Genomic DNA, 20809 nt, shown 5'->3' with positions numbered 1-20809 from the left:
TAAAAAACAGTAGAGTAAAAACAACGTCTGTTTCCAAAAAATATTGTTCAACAAAGAAGAATAAACATCATTTTATCCTATGTATATCATCATGCATCGATTCTTAATTAAATTTCATGCATCGATTCTTAATTAAATTTCATGCATACACAGAACTATATCAACTAATATGGTAATAATTACAATCTAACAAAATCACCACTTTATGACCGTTAACTAAGAACAGGTTGAATAAGAATCGGGAGTGCTTAGAATTTCATCAACCAACAATCACGATTTCTCATATTTTGAAGCTAAACTCGATAAACTTTTATTGTCAATATCAAAAGATTCAATAACATGGGGCACCTAAACAGTACTTACAAGTTATAACCAAAAGGTAATTAAAATTTAATAATAGCAAAATCACCAAATATGAAATCATAATAAAGCTAATGCCTAAGGGCCTTAATTTCTGTTTCTAATTCAAAGTAGATACCAATAACATATTGGTATACTAGTGTAAGATCCTGCTAGATCTCTAGGATGATCAAAAAGTTAAGGTTCAATCTCTAGGAGTAATACTTATTGGGATATGCAATCGCACATCCCGAAAATTTTTATAATACCCAAAAAGTGAGGAGATATATACCAAAATAATAATAATTTAAAATAGGGTATGTTATAGACCATTCTTGTGCACTACTTGTTGACCAGTAATCCAAAAAACTAACTGCATCAACAATATTGCTCCATAACACATGGATCAAATCATGCGCTCATTAACTTGTGTCTGTATTAGACAATGCCTTTCAAACAAATAAATAAGACTTTGACCTCATTATTTTTCTCACTCTTATAAATTTCTAAACCAAACATTTAAATTAAAATATTACCTTAGCTTCTTATTTTCTCTTAACCAAACACATCTAAAGACGATACTACAATTATGGCAATGCATAGAAATATAATCGGGCATTGGACCGCAAATGTTTCGTGGCGCTAAAATGAGAAAAGATCCAACGGTAAACCGTTTTGCAGAAATTTTAGCGCTAAAAATAATAGGCACAGTCCTCGTGTGTAGTGTGTATGTAACTAACTAACAAAACTTTTTAGCGAGAGAGAGAGAGAAGAAGAAGGAAAATGGCGAAATCAAGCGCTGACGATGCAGAACTCCGGCGAGCTTGTGAGGCTGCGATTGAAGGAACCAAACAGAAGATCGTTCTGTCGATACGAGTTGCGAAGACTCATGGAACTTGGGGCAAAACTTCCAAACTCGGTCGTCAAATGGCGAAGCCTAGGGTTCTCGCTATCTCCAGTAAGTAACGTGTCTCTCTCTTTCGTAACTCCTTATAATTGTTTATGATTCTCTTCGCTGCATCAAAAATGGAATAGAAATGAGTTTTTAATGTCATTTTATTCTTTTTCTGCATGTGATCCTTTTGTGTTTTTAAATTGCTGTTGTGGAAAATGCAATTGTAACCAATGCTGTCGCAATTATAATTGTGATATGGTTGTGGATACCGTAATATTGCGACGAAAATTACGTCTCAGATCAAAATTTAAAACTATCCTTCACTCCACTTTGTTACTCCGTGGAGCAAAGACACTTCAAACTAGTTACTGTGTCTGAGTTGTGTCAGTTTCTGTCAACACGCATAAAGTTATTACAATTTTAAATGTTTATTCTTTTAATTTTATTACGGATTGAAATGCTACACTAATTTGATAAACATTGCCATTTTATTATGTTTATATGACTCGAACTAACTTTTCAGATATTATTCCTTCATTTTAACTTAAGATTTGTGCTTTTATGTTTCCTACCCTGCTCGCTAGGAGTTACTGCTGTAATCATTTTGTTCAATTCTATACTTGTAGCATTTTTTGAGACAATATGCTATTTTGTGTAGCAAAAGCCAAAGCTCAGAGAACAAAAGCATTTCTTCGAGTTTTAAAGTATTCCAATGGAGGAGTTCTTGAGGTAATTTCCTTTTCCTCTTCCCTCTTCTTTGAGATATGCTCGTTTATTTAAATTATTATTAAAAATTAATTAAAAGTTTAAAATAGACCCAACCTGCAGTACTATTTCCCCCAAAATTTTAAATGTTTTGTCCACATTGTGTTCAACCATAAATTGTTGTGTGGTCAGAGACCAATGGTCCCAAACATCTACATCATTGACTATGCATTACTCAATTAAATTTATTTGTATATTTATAAACCAACAGTGTAGATGTGTCTGGAACCATTCGTCTTGGACCACACAATTATTCCTCGTGTTCCATAGTGTTCTCATAGCCGAAAATAGTAATTTTTTATTTCGCGTTGCAGCGTGCTGTTGTGTGTCGTACAAGTGTCAGTGTTGGATGTGTTCGTGTGCATATGTCAGTGACCCTTTAAAATGGTTATGTGGAATCTTGATCATTCATGCATTCTTTAATGGCTAAAACACTATATATGCTCCCATCAATCTGTAGACGCATATATTTATGATGGAAATGAGTTTGCATATATTTAAGATGGAAATGAGTTTTCATTCCTCAATACTGGTTCCTATGTCCTTGGTGCTATCCGTCAAATAATTACATAACCTGAAAGGTAGATTTTTAGGTGTAAACTAAATATGAATCCTCAAGCAAAAGTCAATTCAGGGGAAAACCGCGACTTCGGGTTGATATGTTAGGAATAAAATTGGTCGGAGAAAGGATTAGCATATCTCACTTTGGAAAATATTGGCACAATTCAAGTAAGCTTGGCACCATTCAAAGAACAGTTCAACCCAGTCATTCATAAATGGCTTTTATATCTTTAAAAGTTTCTTTTGCCAAGCTCCCTTCCCTCCAACTTCTATCCATCACATTCATTTTAGCTGCAAAAGATGTTTTTTTATTTCCTTTTCCTATTGCATAAGCACTTTTCAAGCATAGTGTATTTATGTCTAGCTACTCCTTTTAAATTATAATCATTATTAAAGTGAAGGAATTGTATACCTTTCCATTGTTAGTAGAAGAAACAGACAAACTGAAACTGGCCGGGCTGATACTTCATAATGTATGTTAGAGTAGTCTTTTACCCCATCGAACTTTTCTTTGTTGGAGCTTCTATTCCATCATACTTTTTGTTTTGTCTATTCAATGTTGTAATTGCAGCCTGCTAAGATATACAAGCTAAAGCACCTCTCAAAGGTGGAAGTTGTAACAAATGATCCCAGTGGATGCACATTCACACTGGTATCATTCCATTCTTTCCTGCTTTTATAGAGATCTTTATGTTTGAAATATGATGCTCTCAGATTCTGGAACAGAAACAAATCAAGATGAAACTATTTCCTGTTTAGAAGTATGTTTCTTGATGTTTATCTGTATCATATATTTCTTCACTTGATGAATGTATACCTTACAGGGATTTGATAACCTTAGAAGCCAGAGCGTGGCTCCCCCACAGTGGACAATGCGCAATGTTGATGACAGGTTATATCATTGAGAGAAATGTATAATCCACGCATTTAATGATTTATGGTTGTATGTCAGGAGAGTGGAGTTTTGCTCATTGTGTCTACTAATTTTCTTGTAGGAATCGCCTCCTATTTAGTATCTTAAATATCTGCAAAGATGTCCTGGATCGCCTTCCTAAGGTTGTTGGTATTGATGTTGTAGAGATGGCTCTTTGGGCTAAGGTGCATAATGATCTTCAATCTCTTAAACTTGAAGTTGCTATACACTCAAGCTGCAGGAAGCGTTTTCTAATGAATAGTTTTCTTTTACCTGTTTAATAAATAATTACTTGGTAAATCGGTATGTATTCCTTGAGATGAAGTCTGACTTATCTCATTAGTGGTCATGAAGTCCTTGATTTCTTGCTGAGGATGTTATAAAGTCTAATAAATCATTACTCTGTAACTAATTGCTGTTAATTACTGACAAGCCAGTATTTATTCTTTTCTTTTATTTATGTTCACCAATGTGAAACAGGAAAATACTCCCAAAGTCACCACTCAAAATAAACAAGAAGATGGTCATTCTGTTGAATCTACTGCAACTGAAACAGAGTTGAAAGTCAATGTCGAAAAGGATCTTGTTTCCCAGGCAGAGGAAGAGGACATGGAAGCTCTTTTGGGAACGTAGGTGCTATAGTTGTCTGTCTTAAATAATATTCTATTTGTGATGAGTAAGAATATAATTAGTGCTTATCTCTGCAAAGAGCTTATTGCAATGTTGTAGAAAGCCTTTCTTCTCTGTCCCTTGTAAAGTTTCTGGCCACATCTTATGATTGGTGTTGATCCTGGGAATTCATAAATTAGTAGCTAACCATGAGGTGTTGCACTGGCAAACTGAGCTCCATGTTGGCAGACTTTACCTGTGGTGCAGGGGTTCCAAACCCTCTAGAAGCACCTTGTGGTCAGAACTAAAGCAACGCTCAATCAGAGATTTGCCTCAATCTAAAACACGCGGGGACATATCGTGTCACCCTAAACAAACAAAACAAGTACTGAACATGACGCTTATTACATGTTTTTTAAAAAGTTTGAATGGAATTATATGCTTAGGTTTGTTACATTCATACATAATTCAATAATCCAGTCATATTTCTTTAAAAAATATGTGTTAAATCATATCTTCGTCTATAATACCAATTGCAGAATTAAATTTGTCTAGTATTTGAGTGTGCAGTTATGTCATGGGTATTGGCGAAGCAGAAGCATTTTCTGAAAGGTTGAAAAGAGAACTCCAGGCTCTGGAAGCAGCAAACGTGCATGCAATTTTAGAAAGTGAACCTTTGATTGATGAGGTATAATAGTTCTTTGAGTTGATTACCTCTGCTTTGCCAGTATCACCTTATTCTTTACTGACATATCACCCTTACGATGGAAGGGACATGTTAGAAAAAGAACATAATACTACACGTACGGACCTAAACAATAAATTTTTAAATAATGAACAGTAAACTTTGTTTACCTTTTCAAAATATGTATCCTTAATTTAGAGCATAGATATTGTTTAATTTCTAATTTTCTAATATGATGTTCAAAGTCGTCCATCATCGTTGAGGAGAGGAATTGTCTCGTTGATGTCTGGGTTTGAAAGAAAGAAATATCAACGGTTTCACTTTTGGCTTTTCTATGAGACCAACCAACTTGCCTGATTTTGTCCCCTTATTGAAGCTAGACTGCTAGAAACATAGTATGATATTTTAAGCTATAATATTATCTCATTGTCACTTCAATCAAGAAATGGTACTTTATGTAATAACAGATTGTGAGGTCATCTGATAGCTGTTGATCTCCTAGGGAGTTCATTGTAATTATATGTAGACATGTGTACAGGGTTTAAATGCAAATAAAAACCTGAGGAAGGTTGGGCGCTGGAAGTAATTAGGACCTTAGAGAAGTATTATTAGCCTGTATTGTAGCTGAATCAGCATTCCTTCATTTTGGAAATAATAGTTTGGAAGCATGGTTTCTCTCAATTGAGACTCTTGGCTTGAGTTTCTATATATCCCCATTCGTATTTCTCTTTGACTTGGGTTCCTATTCCCCATTACATTTTTCCCAATGCACTTCATTTTACAAATCTTCATGTTTCTCATAATTAGTTATTCGGCATGTTTTTGTGAAGTTATTTGTACTAAACTGTATCTTGCAGGTTTTGCAAGGGCTTGAAGTGGCAACACATTGTGTGGAAGATGTGGGTGAATGGTTAGGCATGTTCAATGTGAAACTCCGACACATGAGGGAAGATATTGAGTCGGTAAGTGCTTGTATACTTCAAATTGGGGGCATAATTTGGCTAGTGAAAATTATGTTGTGTTCATTATGGAAATTTTATTGAATCCTTGTTCATTCATTCATTTAATTTCTTATTTATTTGTTATAGCACCATATGCGGTATGCATTAGTCTAGGTACTTATTTTTATTGTTCAGACTAACTTCTGTTCTTTTTCTGCCTGTTATGGTAGTGTGACTAAAACAGAAAAGATGTCATTGGTTTTACACTTCTCTTGTCTACTATGTTATACACTTATTTATATTTTAGAATTGATTTTCCAAAATCAGTAGTAAGAGTGATGTCAAAATGAAAAAGGTAAGTAGAAGGAAAAGCAAATTATAAAAATAAACCCTTATCCCTGATATGTGTTATGTACAGCTTTAGCTTCAACACAATTTCCAAGTTGATTTTACCTGGTTCAATGGTACCCTTGGGGAATCTTTGGCGTGCCTTTTTAATTTAGAGCAACTTTTGTTGGTTAGCTATGAAGGATTGGGCAGGAATAAAAAGGGAAAAAGTTGGAGCACACTGTTTAAGTTGATATTTGGTGTAATTAGTTAGAGTGAAAAGTTTGTGTGTTTCAAGGATATTATCAGCCTCTGATATTCGATTTTTATTGAAGAATATCTTCTTCTATCAAAACTTCTGTTATATTAATCATCCCTTCTTATTTTTCTCAACACTTTTGTGATGTACAGATAGAAATCCGAAATAACAAGTTGGAAATGCAATCAGTGAATAACAGATCTCTCATCGATGAGCTTGATAAGCTTCTTGAGCGACTTAGTATCCCTGCAGAGGTATGCCTTAAAGTGGTGCATGGTCGTAGTTTGAGTTTGAAGAACATACTCAGCTTGGTATTTATTTTAATGATGTTTCAATGGGTGTAGTACTCAGCATGTTTGACAGGAGATTCATTTGATGAAGCACGAATGCTTCAAAATGTGGAAGCAGTTGAGTGGTTGATCAGCGCCATGCGTCGTCTTGAAATGAATATGGATCCTACTTATGCAAAAATGAGAGGCGTATGTTCTTTGCCTTACTGTTCACTCGTTCAAAATATCTGGTATAGAAAGTTGTTGATAATTTAGGAAACAAAACAATGCATGCTAGTTTTATTTGATTAAACAGTAAGATAGAAAAATTGATTTATGGTGACTATTATGATTTTTTCCCATTAGTTGCTACCTTTCTGATTGGTTTTAGAAGCTGTTTATGTGAGTACTATGACTACTCTTTAGTGCGGTTGGTATGGCACATAATGTGTAGGACCTAAAAGTCATCTTTGTTGATGATGTTTTCTGATGCTCCCACAGGTTAAAGAGAAACGAGGAGAACTTCAAATATTAAAATCCACATTTGTCAGGAAAGCTTCCGAGTTCCTAAGAAATTACTTTGCTAGTTTCATTGACTTCATGATGAATGATAAAAGTTACTTTTCTCAGGTATTTTCTGCATAGTTCTTTTATAGAATTGTAAACTTTAAGTATTGTGATCTTTCATTTTCGCTCTGTCTGCTTGCTCTAAACAGCGGGGACAATTGAAAAGGCCAGATCATGCTGACCTTCGGTTCAAGTGCAGGACATATGCGCGACTTCTGCAATATTTAAAGGTGTAAACATGGATGAACTACAACTTTTGCTCAAGGTTTTGTTTTGTATACGTGTATGTGTTTAGTTTTTTTTTGTTCTCTCACTAAATTATCATGCTGTCAACTTGCAGGTTCTTGATAAGAATTGCTTGGGTCCTTTAAGAAAAGCTTATTGCTGTTCTCTAAACTTGCTTCTTCGCCGAGAGGTCTGAGATCCCAAACTATTCATACTATTGCATTGATGCTATTTTATATTTCGTAGTCATCTGGTTGTGAAATTCTTGCTATGGCTTGCGCTTTAGCTTTTGATGAACTGAGATGTTGGCCTTTATCAATGTGGAAATATACTCATTGGTGTGGTTACTTGTATAGAGTCAACAGTCAAGATTTAAATTCTAAAAAAAACTATCACGAGTATAAAGGGTTGTGAAAACACCAACCTTTAATCTCTCCTTCCTGACTATCTTCTTAGTGACATACAGAACATATAACTAAACTCATTTCAGGTGGTTCAGGTTCAGATAAAGAAGTTAACCAAAGTTGTGCCTCTCATGATGTTTAACTTTTTAATCCATTTTTAGTTTTAAGATTCGGCTTACCAGGTATATAAGAGTAGCTGAGGTGATCATGGATGCAATAATCATAATGGAAATTAATTTTAAATAATTGGCTTTCAGCTAGAGTCTTACTTGGTGACCTTAAGCCTCTCTCTGCCTGTAAAAAATTTTAAGCTCCCTGACGTGTTCTCGCATTAAAAGACTTAATGATTATATTCTTACCAAGAATCCTTTCACAGGCCCGTGAGTTCTCTAATGAACTCCGTACTAGTACCAAAGCACCAAGAAATGCAACTATTTGGCTTGAAGGTTCCACAGGTTCTGGTCAGAATGTAAATTCTGCTGACACCTCTACAGTTTCTGATGCATATGCAAAGATTCTTACCATTTTTATCCCACTTCTTGTGGATGAGGTGAAAGTTCTTGATATCATTTTTCCTCCCAACATATTTATTTTTATCATTTGAACTTTGTAACTATTCATGTTTTTTTTTCAGAGCTCTTTTTTTGCACATTTCATGTGCTTCGAAGTTCCTACACTTGTTCCTCCAGGAGGAAGTGGTAAGAAAACCGGAAATGAAGATGATGCTAATGATGATGATATGGAGAAAGACAGTAAATCTGGTACAAGTTCCTCTCTTCCAGCAAATATATTTTCTGTGATTTTAAATTAATATTTAATCTATTATGATTTATTTTCCTTTTTTGTGATTAGTTGTTCCATATTTTGAGCACTCCTTCACTTTTTCAGGTAAAAATTCTGCCGAGCTTGCAGCTTTAAATGAAGCACTACAGGATTTGCTTGATGGAATTCAAGTATGAAAAGAATATGCTCTAAATTTCTTTTATTGTAATTTTGTGCTTTTGATATTTGTGAAATGAAAGAATCTAGATCCTCTTGTGTTGCATGATATCCATTTTGGAGGAGACAGAATTTTTCTGTCTTATTTGTAATAAATTTAATTGTGTTGCATGATATACAAGTTGAACAAAGCATATTTGGTTCTGGCGTGAGAGTGTCAAGATATTGATCCTTATATGTTTCTGGATGTTGTTTAGTATAGAAGTTCCTAGATGTTAAGGTCCTTATAATTTTTATAATACCAGGAAGATTTCTATGCTGTTGTGGATTGGGCATACAAGATTGATCCTTTACGATGCATATCAATGCATGGAATTACAGAACGCTATCTCTCTGGTCAGAAAGCTGATGCTGCAGGATTTGTCCGCCTTTTGCTTGGTGACCTGGAGTCTCGGATATCTATGCAATTCAGCCGTGTATGTGATTAGCTTTACAGAAATACCATTTGCCATTTTTTTAAGTTTGAGATGCTAAACCCAATTCATTTTTTGGAATCTTATTTCAGTATGTTGATGAAGCTTGCCATCAGATTGAAAGATATGAGCGCAATGTTCGCCAAATGGGTGTCCTAGGCTACATTCCCAGGTGAAATGGATCTTTGAAGTCTACTTTTCCTTTTTCTCCAAAGAAATTGGGATTTTTTTTCTCTAAAAAAGGAATGATACCACATATTTGTGCCAGTTATCTCTACTAAGTGTAGTGAAAGGCTCTTAACACCATCATATAACTCTATTAAAGAAGATTAGCCTGTGAATTGGTACCTTCCAATGCCCAGTTTTTTATGAACCACATTAAGTTCTGGTTAGGCTACTTTTGATTCTCTTAATTACATAAATTTTCAGATTTGTCCATGAAAAATTGCTTTTCCAGTTGGATATAGGAGAAGTTTGAATTATTTGTTTTGTTTGGTCAAGTTTAGATGGAACTGTTAATATCTCAATGGAAGTTGGTGATCTATCTCGATGTATGCTGATATCACAACCAAATTGATGGCATCAAATGATTGTTGATAATGTCATCAAATTGGTTCATTAGCTTAGGTATGTGCATGTCAGCAATATCTATTAAAATTTTAAATAATCCATCTGAATTTGGACATAAATTGAAATTGAAATTTTAGGACCTGATAAGGAAAAAATGTTGAAACTGAAAATTCAATATTTGCATAAGGGTTATGCTTTTGCACTTAGCAGCTACATTAAAGTAACTTTCTCAGCTTTTGAAATTTGTTGAGATCCATGTAATTTTGCATAGGCATATCATATTGTATTGTGTAATTAGGTAGAGAATGCTTTTGATTTATGTTCTATTTATTGCATTGAGCCTATATAAACTGCCCCTACTGTGTGATTGAAACATATGGATTTCATCAAGTCTCTCATTTCTTTCGTTACCCTCTACAAAACCAAACTGATCTTCATGGATAAAAAACAAAATAGTCAGTATTACAGATCTTAAAAAAATTAACCATTAAATATTTGAATGCATTAAGGTTCATCTCAAAACCAATTGGGAATGAAAGGAGTAGCCCAAAATATATTTAAACTATGCCTAGGAGAGTGAGGCGGGCGATTTGGAACTTACTTCCCAACAAAATGCTTTATTTTTTCACCATCCAATTTTTGCTGATATGTATGCCAATTGAAATTGTGCCTGTTGATATGATTGATTTCCTCCATCCTCAAGAAATGCAAACAAGCTATACACTTCACCTAATTGTCCTTAGATTCAATGTAAGTTATCATCCTTATATACTAGATGCAAGCAACCAGTCATGTGGGTGCATAAAACTAGAGAGGTGGAAAATGGTGCAAAAATGAAAAGGTGGCAGAGATAAGGGTGGAGAAAACTGGATATTACTATGAAGTAGTGTTTCTGTGATTTCATATTAATTTAAGAGTATCTATTTATGTCTGTACATCAATAGCCCTATTCATTTATTCAAAACATGTAAATAAGGTAAGAAACTACTTGAAGTTTAAGGATAAAAATTCAACATGAAAAGCTTCCTCCCTATTCTCTCTCTTTCAGAGAGAGAGAGAGAGAGCAAGTGGAGGTTATAGCTGCAATACTATTTACATTCGGTTCGTAATTAGCATCTTAAGATTATCTTCACTTTTTGTGCTAAATAGTGTCTTAATTGTTTTCCCATAGATTTGCATCCCTTGCAACACGGATGGAGCAGTACATCTCAGGACAGTCAAGGGATTTGGTTGACCAAGCATACACAAAATTTGTGAGTGGTTCCTTCTAAGCAGCGTCTTGTTTTGTAAAGCTTCGCATACAACTTTCCTGAGAAATCTAGTTGATTTCTGAGACACTGGCTTTCAAAACAAAGGTGATGAGATTAAAATGAGTTGAAGAGTTTAGACTTTCTAGGTTTAACTGTCAGGTATATAAATCAAGTAGAGTCGTGGCTTGAATTTACCAAGACAGTAGACACCTTTGAATTTTTTCTCTGCCCATTTTTTCTTCGAGGGCCAGCCTTGGTGCAATCAAAACATTGCTACTTTGTGACTTTGAGGTCATGAGTTCAAATCTTGGAAACCATCTCTCCGCTTCCAAGGGTAAGGTTGCATATAACAACTACCCTTCCTAGATCCCACCAGATGAGAGTTGTGCAGTGAGCCGCCCGTTTTTTCTTAGACAACAAATAAAATGCATTAAATCATTGAAGGAATTCCGTCTTCTTGTTGTCTGCGGCCCAAGTATTCATTTTTATTTATTCTTTTGTTTGTGTTGTTTTTCTTGTCATCTGTTCAACAACGTTAACCGGTATTGGCATATTGTTTGCTGGTGGAATTGTTCCTTGGCAGGTTAGCATAATGTTTGTAACTTTGGAAAAGCTGGCACAAACAGATCCAAAGTATGCTGATATTTTTCTTTTGGAGAACTATGCGGCCTTTCAGAATAGGTAAGTTTTTTTACAGTCCCCCTTATCTTGAGGTTGTTTAAGCTCTTCCTTGTTTGTTAAGTTGATTTCATATACAGACAAGCTTATTATCATTTATGATTTTTTTCATTTTTCTTAGCTTGTATGACCTTGCCAATGTTGTGCCCACTTTGGCCAAATTTTATCATCAAGCTAGTGAAGCCTATGAGCAAGCTTGCACACGCCATATTAGCATGATTATCTACTATGTAAATATTTCATTCTCTATTTTCTGTCTGTTTGTCGCCATGCTCGAATTTATACACAACTCATTATCCTTTTTTCTGCCTTGAAAAGCAATTTGAACGCCTTTTCCAGTTTGCTCGAAGGATTGAGGACTTGATGTTCACTGTTCAACCTGAAGAGGTTTGTGTGTAACTCTGTCTTGCTAATCTTTCACATTCTCCTGCTGTACCACATCTCAAAATATCTGGAATCGTTTTATTAAATAATTTGTGTGCAATGTTTCTCTTACATGGTTGATGAAACAAAGTTGTGGTAGAGCAAATCTAAAGATCCTTTATGGACATCATGGGTTATAAATTATGGGAAATTAAAGGCATAATAGATTCTTTCACTAGTATCGGGGTTGTCCTCCAGATATTAGCAATAGAAAGCAGACTAATTTATAAGAATGTGTCTACTTGTCTTGAAGTATTCATTTTTATTCATATAAGTCACTGTGATTTAAATGTACCTCCTTTCATTCTTAAAACATAATTCAGTCTTAAAAGAGTAAACAGAGAAGTATATTCGTATACACAATTAGCCATATCGACGTGTTCATGTTTATTTATGTCATAGTTTGTGTGTTTGTATGAGCTTCTAGAACTCAGTACTTACCTACTCTAAGTCATTATATAGCCCTATCCCTTAGATGTTTTTGTGCTAAAATCATTATTTTGCCACTTTGCTGCATCCTTTTTTTAAAAATATACTGATGTCATTTGGTTGTTATGATCTTTATCTTCAAATTGACCTTTAAAAATCATCATTTGCCACTTTCCCTTAATTTCTCATTAGGGCTTGTTAACCGGTGCCTTAGTTAAGGAATACAAGAAGACTAAATGAATATTAGAAAACCCACTTCTCATATGTTAAGCATATCATTTCCCAATACAAAATCTTTTTTTCTTTGCTTCTTTAACCAATGTTGGCATTGGTTAACATTCCCCTTCTTTGTTCTTTTCAAAGAGTACTATCTGACTTGGTGCTTTCATAAATATTGGCTTAAAGGACTGTATTTGTTCTTTTGTCTCTATTAACTGTCTTCTTTTATTCTTGTCAACTAAATAATATCCAAACTTCACATTCATATCCTAGACAGTTCACTTTATACATCACATTTCTATAATGTTCTACATCAATTTCAGATTCCTTTCCAGCTGGGGCAGCTTGGGCTATCAAAAGTGGATCTCCGTAAGATGCTAAAATCCAGTTTATCTGGGGTAAGGTGGTGCTTATCCTTTTTTTTTATTTAAAATTACGAGTGATGTACTTGTGAATTATCTTTTGCTTTCCTATGTAGGTGGACAAGTCCATTGCTGCAATGTATAAGAAACTGCAAAAGAATTTGGCTTCAGAGGAATTACTCCCTTCCTTATGGGATAAATGCAAGGTACTGAACTTTAATTCCTAGTGGCCAACAAAAATACCTACTATTTACAATAAAGTAAAAATAAACTGAAAGTTATGTGGTAAATGTTTCCAAGGCCAAATTTAAAGGGTCACATATTTGCTTTGGCATTTAACTGAGATAGTATACCTCCGCAGTTACACAAACTTTGAAGATGCCTGTAAAAATAATAATCTTCGGCAAAACTAATGAATTCGTCTTTTAAGTTATTTCCTGAGCATGCAATACAAAAATATTATGCCAAAACTATTATATCGGTCTTCTGAGTTATTTTTTGTTCTCAATTTGGTCTTATAACGTTTTTTGTATTGCATGCTCAGACTAATTCAAGGCTTCGTTAAATTACTCTGGGTCGTAGGAACTTAGTGATAGTGGATTTCTAGGGGAAATGGAGGACAGAAAAACAAAGGCCGTAACGGGGTGCTTCATAAATTTAATTTCTCATTGGCCATATATGTATACAAAAATTGTGCCATGCAGAGAATAAAGTTTTTCTTTGACAAAAAGAAAAGGTAAGGAAAAGATAAATTATTAATTGCTCCCGTGGAAAGACTTTGTACCATTAAATATGCACAACTCCTTATATATAGATTTGAAGATGTTAATTGGGATACACTGATGACCTACATAGTTGAGATGATACACTGTCAATAATACAAATAACATATTTCATTAATACTAGTATACTACAGCAACTAAGAATATTTGCTAGAAGTAAATAAAAATGGTTGTAACAAATTCTGTTGATGTTTACTGCAGAAGGAGTTTCTTGATAAGTACGAAAGTTTTGCCCAACTTGTAGCCAAGGTTTACCCTGGTGAGTCAATCCCTTCTGTAAAAGAAATGAAAGATCTATTAGCTTCCATGTAAAGGTTCATGTGTATAGATGATTTCTTTTCATCCTTTTGACATGTATCATTCTTTTTTACCACGGTGTAATTTGATTTATTGAATGAAGTAGCATGTCTGTAGCTGCCATTATTTGGAACAGGCATTTGAATGCATCATCGAAAGAATGTGATGAATAAATCAGAACTGACATGTAAGTTACATATATTGATTAAGTTTAATTTTATAGTAATACTTTCATATCTCTTTAGGTGACTCTTTGAAAATAGAAAGATGAGAGATTGTTAATCAGTAAACACATCTAATAAGACCATGGTGGAGCACCATTGAGGGTGGTGTGGGATGAAGGTGGTTAAAATACATTTAAAAAAACAAAAATACCTAATAAGACTCGTACAATACCAACTCAACACGAAAGATGCTCCAAGCTGAGCATCTCTTACCCCAAATAAAACATGCCAGTTTTGTTTCATGATTCATAATTTCACACCAAAACCAAACAGGTGAGCATAAAGGAATAAAAATTAAGCTCATATATAAGGAACAATCTAATAGAAAAAAATGTATATATTGATATTGCATGAGTTTATTCATTATTGTTGCATCGTTCATTATTCATATTTAAGCATTACTAACTTTTAAAAAAAAGTAATGGAACTTTTATATCAGTTATCCCTTACTCCTTATCATAATTATGCTCTATCAAATTCAGTGAATAATACTATCCTAAAACTTTTAAACATGTTGATATAAATCTAAAAAGTGTGACAATAATTATAAGACTTTTATGAGATTGTGGCAAGGAAAATAGGAAATTGAAGGAACAGTATTTTTAGGAGCATCGCGAAGATGGGTGGGAGTAGCCAAAAAATGACATGGCAGAGTTGGTGAGTGGTAATGGTACAATTAGGATAGAAGGAGAAAGAAGATTATAAATGTTATTATTTCAAATTCTAATATTAGATGTTCAAATTTTAAACAATAAATTAATGGTTTGTGAAGTCCAAAACATAATATACTCTCACTCAACTAGGAATGTATTAGAATTTCCCTTAAATATATGTGACAAAAGTTGTTTCGATCTTTTTCGTTGAACTATAAAATCACATGTTATTTGTTTTTATTGTGGATACTTTACTTCCTCAGTTCTTCATATTTTAATGCTTTGAACTTTTTTGTTTTATTTATAATTTATTCTTATTTTAAGAACTCAAGACTTAAATACTTTTTAATTCAACCATGCCTTCATTACGTTGGTGCAAAAATATTTTTTATTTATTGCTATTTTAATCTGTATATATGGAGGGAGTATTTCTTGCATGCCACAATAATAAATGGATAGTGGAAGTTTGGATCATTCACTCTGCTCAATTGGTCGGAACTCTGCGCTACATCTTTTTTCAATAGATCGTACAAAGATGCAATTAGAGTAACTATAGTTTAGGTACACAACAATCACACAAATTATATCACTGTATGTACCATTAGTTATGATTAATCATGAAAATAATTAATTATTAGTATTTTAACTTAAAAATAATTTTTCAAATAATTATTTTACAAGTAATACGTATTACTTTCTTATGGGTACGAAGATTAATATAAATGTATAGTAGGAAAATATAACATAACCTCATGTAACACCTATTTTAATAACTAATCAAATAGCTACTTAGGGATAATATGAAGAGTTTAAAATTTCAGCACCATGAATGTGAAATTTTTTACATTATTAATATATTATTTATCATTTATTTATATTACTTTTGTTTACGATTTAATAATAATTAAAGATAAGAATGATATATATATATATATTAAATCTTAATATGAATCCTTAGTGTGAAAATGAAAACTGAAGTTCTTTTGTTTTAGTTGTAATGTTTTTTAAATGTTCAAATATGAGAGGCAACAGTCATTGACTAAACTTTATTAGATTGGTTTTCCCATATAAGTCAGATAGGCCACAGTCCACCGAGATTAGGAATTAACGTTGAAGATGATGGACGGATATAACAAACATCTTAATTGTCTCTATTATCATTATCGTTTACACCTCTATTTTTAAAATTTTATTAAATAAAATTCCTAATTTTTAGTAGTAATTAAACAACATAACAACATGGATCATAAATTTGAAAAAAATAGGAATAATATCAATTTATATTTATATATTTTAATTTTTTAACATTTACTTAAAAATTAGAAAATTCTCAAAATACTACTAATGTCTACAAGGATATAATTAAGTAAAGAATTTTTTTACATTATTTACTTTTTTAATATATAAATTGTCGATATATAATGATTCTAAATTTCTTTATAATTTATTCAAATATAAGAAATTAGACCCACAAGATAATCAATAAGAATTCAATTCCAATGAGATATATTGTTTAGAAAAGTAGAAGGCTTGTCGAATGCACTTGGTGCGCATGGAGTTGGGCGATGTCAAATTTCTATATCTGATTGAAACTAAAAATAAGAAGTAAATAAGAGATGAAGTGGGTGTTTCGAAGTGTGATTGCAATTATGATGATGGTTGTGGTTGAATTTTTATGTTTGTGGTCGTTGTGTTATGAATTATTTTGTGAGTAAAACTTATTTTTGATATTGATATAGTTTAATATAGCACATGGAGTTATGGACTAATATGCCCTAAATACAGTCCAAAATGTTTGTATTTCAACTCATTGCACCCGAAATGTGATCCCATATAATTGTATATTGTGTTTTGTTATGATCACATCATTGCAATTAGATGACGTTATGGTCCATGAAAACAATCCTCGGATAGAAACAACCAAACTAATGGTCTAATGCTATCAATTGTCAACTTCCTTCCTGGACGGTGCTGCTCTTTTCAATACTCCTCTGCCATAAATTAAAGCTCCAGATTTTCATAACATTTAATTGTATACATTCCAACATTCCTCTTCCTCTTTTTCTATTAATCCCCATTCCTCTTTCTCCCTCTCAAGTTTTGAACCAAACATGGCTTCATTTACTTCAGTTTCTTCCCATTTCCTCCAACTAGAATTTCCATCAACTAAAAAATACTCTAACCACCGCTCCAACATTTACACATTCTCTTTTCCTCAATCTCAAATCAAAGCCACTTCCACTTTTGAAACTCCGTCAACTTCACAAGAACTACCGTTACGGAAAATCCCTGGAGATTACGGACTTCCCATTGTGGGTCCCATCAAAGATCGCATTGATTATTTCTATAACCAAGGCCGTGACACCTTCTTCGCTTCACGTGTTCAAAAATATAACTCAACCGTTTTCCGTGCCAACATGCCACCTGGACCTTTTATTAGCTCTGAATCAAACGTCATCGTTTTACTCGACGGTAAAAGCTTCCCCATTCTCTTCGACGTCGATAACGTCGAAAAGAGAGACCTTTTCACCGGAACTTACATGCCTTCTACCGAACTCACCGGCGGTTACAGAATCCTCTCTTATCTCGATCCCTCAGAAGATAAACACGACAAACTCAAACGATTAATGTTCTTCCATCTCAGATCAAGAAGCAACCACGTCATTCCAGAGTTTCATTCAACCTACACAAAACTCTTCGATAATCTAGAAAAACAACTTGCCGCTAATGGTAAAGTTAATTTCGGAGAATTACATGATCAAGCTGGATTTATCTTTCTAACTAAATCTCTTTTTGGTACCAACCCTGGTGAGATGAAATTAGGAAATGACGCTCCCAAAATCATAACGAAATGGATTTTGTTTCAATTGAGTCCTATTTTGAGTTTAGGACTTCCACAAGTCATAGAAGATTCAATTTTCCACAGTTTTCGTCTCCCTCCCGCACTCGTAAAGAAAGATTATCAGAGACTCTACGATTTCTTTTACGAATCTTCAGGTTTCGTTTTCGATGAAGCTTTGCGATTAGGTATTTCAAAAGAAGAAGCATGCCACAATCTCTTATTCGCCACGTGTTTTAATTCCTTCGGTGGAATGAAGTTGTTTTTCCCCAACGTGCTTAAATGGATTTCACGCGCGGGTATTAAACTTCACGTTCAGTTAGCGGAGGAGATAAGATCCGCCGTTAAATCTAACGGTGGGAAAATAACGATGGCGGTGTTAGAAAACATGCCGTTGATGAAATCAGTGGTTTATGAAGCGTTCCGTATTGAGCCACCAGTGCCGTTACAGTACGGAAAAGCGAAAAGGGATTTATTGATTTCAAATCATGAAAACACATTTAAAGTAAAAGAAGGTGAAATGTTATTTGGGTTTCAACCTTTTGCAACAAAAGATCCAAAAATATTTGATAGGCCTGAAGAGTTTATTGGAGATAGGTTTATGGGTGATGGAGAAAAGTTGTTAAAGCATGTTCTATGGTCCAATGGGCCTGAAAATGAAAGCCCAACAGTTGCTAATAAGCAATGTGCTGGGAAGGATTTTGTGACGTTGATTTCAAGGCTTTTGGTTGTGGAGTTGTTTCTTCGTTATGATACGTTTGGGATTCAAGTGGGAAAAACCGCTATTGGTTCTGCTATTACTATTACCTCTCTTAAGAGGGCGAGCTTTTAAATAAAATAAGTTTTTATCAATTTTCAATATGTTTTTAACGTTGGATTCTGGATTCATGCATGTATGTTTTTGTTTGATGTTTTATTGTAATGAGTTTGAATATGAAAAAGGTTTAGTCGGAAGGTGGAATATTTTTAGCTAAGTAAATATATCTTCTATTAAAGTATAAGCTAATGCAGTTCGTAGGTGTTATGTTATAGTCCACAATTGCTTTTGTTTGGTTAATGCAATTTGGTTGTGTTTATAATATTGTTGGATATATCAACTTATTTTCACTATAATTTGTTATAATTATTTTTAGCCGTTTCTATCTTTATGAATGTTGAGTTTGGTTTTTAACATTTTTTTAGCTTTATTTTTGTTTTTATGTTTTTATAAATATCAAGTTGATCATTTCATATTAATGAAGTTAATTTAGGATGAAATATTATTCCTTTCATCTTATGTATCACTAAGATGAAATATCTCACACTCTATCTAGTATCAATTATAATAAAGCAAAACAACAATAAATAGTAATAATTTTTTAATTGAAATTAAATATAATACAATATCTATATAGGACAATATCTAGAATAACTATATCAATTATACTATGATACAGCCGCACCCAAACACTAGGACAGAAGAAGAAGAAGAAAAAGCTAATAGTAGGTGAGAGTTATAAAATTCCTAGTACAATACATAGAGAAGAAGGAAAGAAGACAATAACTAAATGACTAAACTAAACCAGGAATGTTTGGTGTAGAAAAGAAAAGGGTAAGATTAGAATTTACAATGCAGCAAATGCATCATCCACCCACCTCTTTTGCTGAACAGAAGATGCATTATTTCCTTTTCCTTTGTCTTTGTCTTTGTCTTTGTTGGTTGTGAAAGGTGAACTTAGGAATGTTCCAACAGCGGCACGTAGTTTGTTCACTCGCTTTCTTTGACGAATTCGCCTCATAATAACTTCTTTATCCATATTCTTCCCACCGTTTTCAATTCGTTTAATACATAACTGTCTCGTTACTGCATCATCCTCTTCCTTCTCATACTCTCCTTCATCATCTTCTTCTTCTGTTCCCTTTCTCTTGCTAACAATTTCTTCAACTTGCTTCTCTTTTGACACGCTACTTTGCCGTTTCACTCCCTTGGTGTTGGTGTTGGAAAACATATTTTTCTTCTTTCTTAACTTACTTTACTTTGAACAATCAAGTGGTGACTAGTGAATGATGAAGTGAAAGGGTATTTATAAGTGAGTTGGGACATTATCTGTTTATCAGCATGGAGGATGTTACATGATCTCTAATTCTATGTCTCAAACCGATCAGAATATTACATTATATTACTTTTTATGTTTAACGTTTTTGTTTTATTCATATTCAATATATGATTAGTTTGAGACAAAAAAATGAGATACTATTAAAGATAAGTAACCCCGATCCTAGTTAGTAACATGTGGGCCGGTGGGATACAATCTTCGAGGTCTGTTTATAACAATAAAAAAACAGACAAAAGCCATTGCTTTCTGTAGTGTCGGTTTAGGCACAGTTTTGTTTACTACTTGTCTACTAGTACTTGTACACAGCACTTGATTTGTTTTTTGCACTTATTCCTTTAAGTTTTGACACATCACATCTCTATTTCACTAGAATCAGATTCGACTCTGCATTACATTAAATTAAGTTAAATTTACGAATCTGATTAACTGTGTTAGGTTCATATATGCTGATAATGCATGACTTACTTTACTTTTATGTATTCGTTATGAATATTTATCAGTTGTGTATATAACAAGATTCGAATGCATTATGTCTTAAAATGCATTATGTCTTCACCCACTGAAATTTTGTGGGCACATTCGGACAGGGCCCGTTTTGCCAATCTAGTCATGATGCTCCATGCCGAAGAAATTGTTCGGCCTAAGTGCCTTTGGGTTCTTTATTTGGGCTTTACCCATCCGATGTAACAAATTTTTTAGATATGTAGACTTTGATATTTTGTTAAATAACGGACTGTGATATAAAATAATCAATAGGTTAATTTTATTGGGGGAATATTATAATAACAATGAGACTTCAGAAGGATATTGTGATAA

The 20809-nt window shown here is 33.5% G+C and overlaps 2 protein-coding genes across 8 annotated transcripts; both read left to right on the top strand.

Moving 5' to 3' along the window:
* Window positions 927-14380, top strand: LOC109328559 (exocyst complex component SEC3A-like). 7 transcript variants are annotated; one of them, XR_002105450.1, is made up of 26 exons: window positions 928-1297; window positions 1893-1963; window positions 3132-3212; window positions 3385-3452; window positions 3556-3658; window positions 3954-4102; window positions 4653-4770; window positions 5625-5729; window positions 6447-6548; window positions 6639-6773; window positions 7065-7193; window positions 7280-7360; window positions 7471-7545; window positions 8136-8309; window positions 8394-8520; window positions 8648-8712; window positions 9004-9174; window positions 9264-9343; window positions 10913-10994; window positions 11575-11672; window positions 11791-11899; window positions 11988-12056; window positions 13064-13138; window positions 13219-13308; window positions 13647-13838; window positions 14086-14168. XR_002105450.1 is itself a non-coding variant. In XM_019562075.1 (25 exons), the coding sequence occupies exons 1-25, from the start codon at window positions 1123-1125 to the stop codon at window positions 14194-14196; spliced, it is 2643 nt and encodes an 880-aa protein (XP_019417620.1). In that variant the 5' UTR covers window positions 929-1122; the 3' UTR covers window positions 14197-14380. The 7 variants fall into 7 exon arrangements, 5 of the variants coding, with proteins under 5 accessions (XP_019417624.1, XP_019417621.1, XP_019417620.1 ...); XM_019562075.1 differs by lacking the exon at window positions 13647-13838 and having other exon boundaries at window positions 929-1297; window positions 14086-14380; XM_019562076.1 differs by lacking the exons at window positions 8136-8309; window positions 13647-13838 and having other exon boundaries at window positions 14086-14380.
* On the top strand, window positions 16987-18996 carry LOC109327498 (allene oxide synthase 1, chloroplastic-like). Its single transcript, XM_019560668.1, has one exon. It carries the CDS (start codon window positions 17170-17172, stop codon window positions 18727-18729), a length of 1560 nt encoding a protein of 519 aa, XP_019416213.1. The 5' UTR covers window positions 16987-17169; the 3' UTR covers window positions 18730-18996.

Source organism: Lupinus angustifolius, chromosome LG15 (genome assembly GCF_001865875.1).
Source record: "Lupinus angustifolius cultivar Tanjil chromosome LG15, LupAngTanjil_v1.0, whole genome shotgun sequence".
Lineage (NCBI taxonomy): Eukaryota > Viridiplantae > Streptophyta > Magnoliopsida > Fabales > Fabaceae > Lupinus > Lupinus angustifolius.
The sequence above is the reverse complement of the archived record's forward strand: the minus strand, read 5'-3'. Positions and strand labels throughout refer to the sequence as shown.

Bases quoted from the DNA above. Each gene is read 5' to 3' on its own strand.
- LOC109328559 (XM_019562075.1), top strand. From the start codon at position 1,123: ATGGCGAAATCAAGCGCTGACGATGCAGAACTCCGGCGAGCTTGTGAG. The intron at 7,194-7,279 runs GTATTTTCTGCA...TGCTCTAAACAG, and splicing joins ATAAAAGTTACTTTTCTCAG to CGGGGACAATTGAAAAGGCC. The intron at 12,057-13,063 runs GTTTGTGTGTAA...CATCAATTTCAG, and splicing joins TCACTGTTCAACCTGAAGAG to ATTCCTTTCCAGCTGGGGCA.
- LOC109327498 (XM_019560668.1), top strand. From the start codon at position 17,170: ATGGCTTCATTTACTTCAGTTTCTTCCCATTTCCTCCAACTAGAATTT.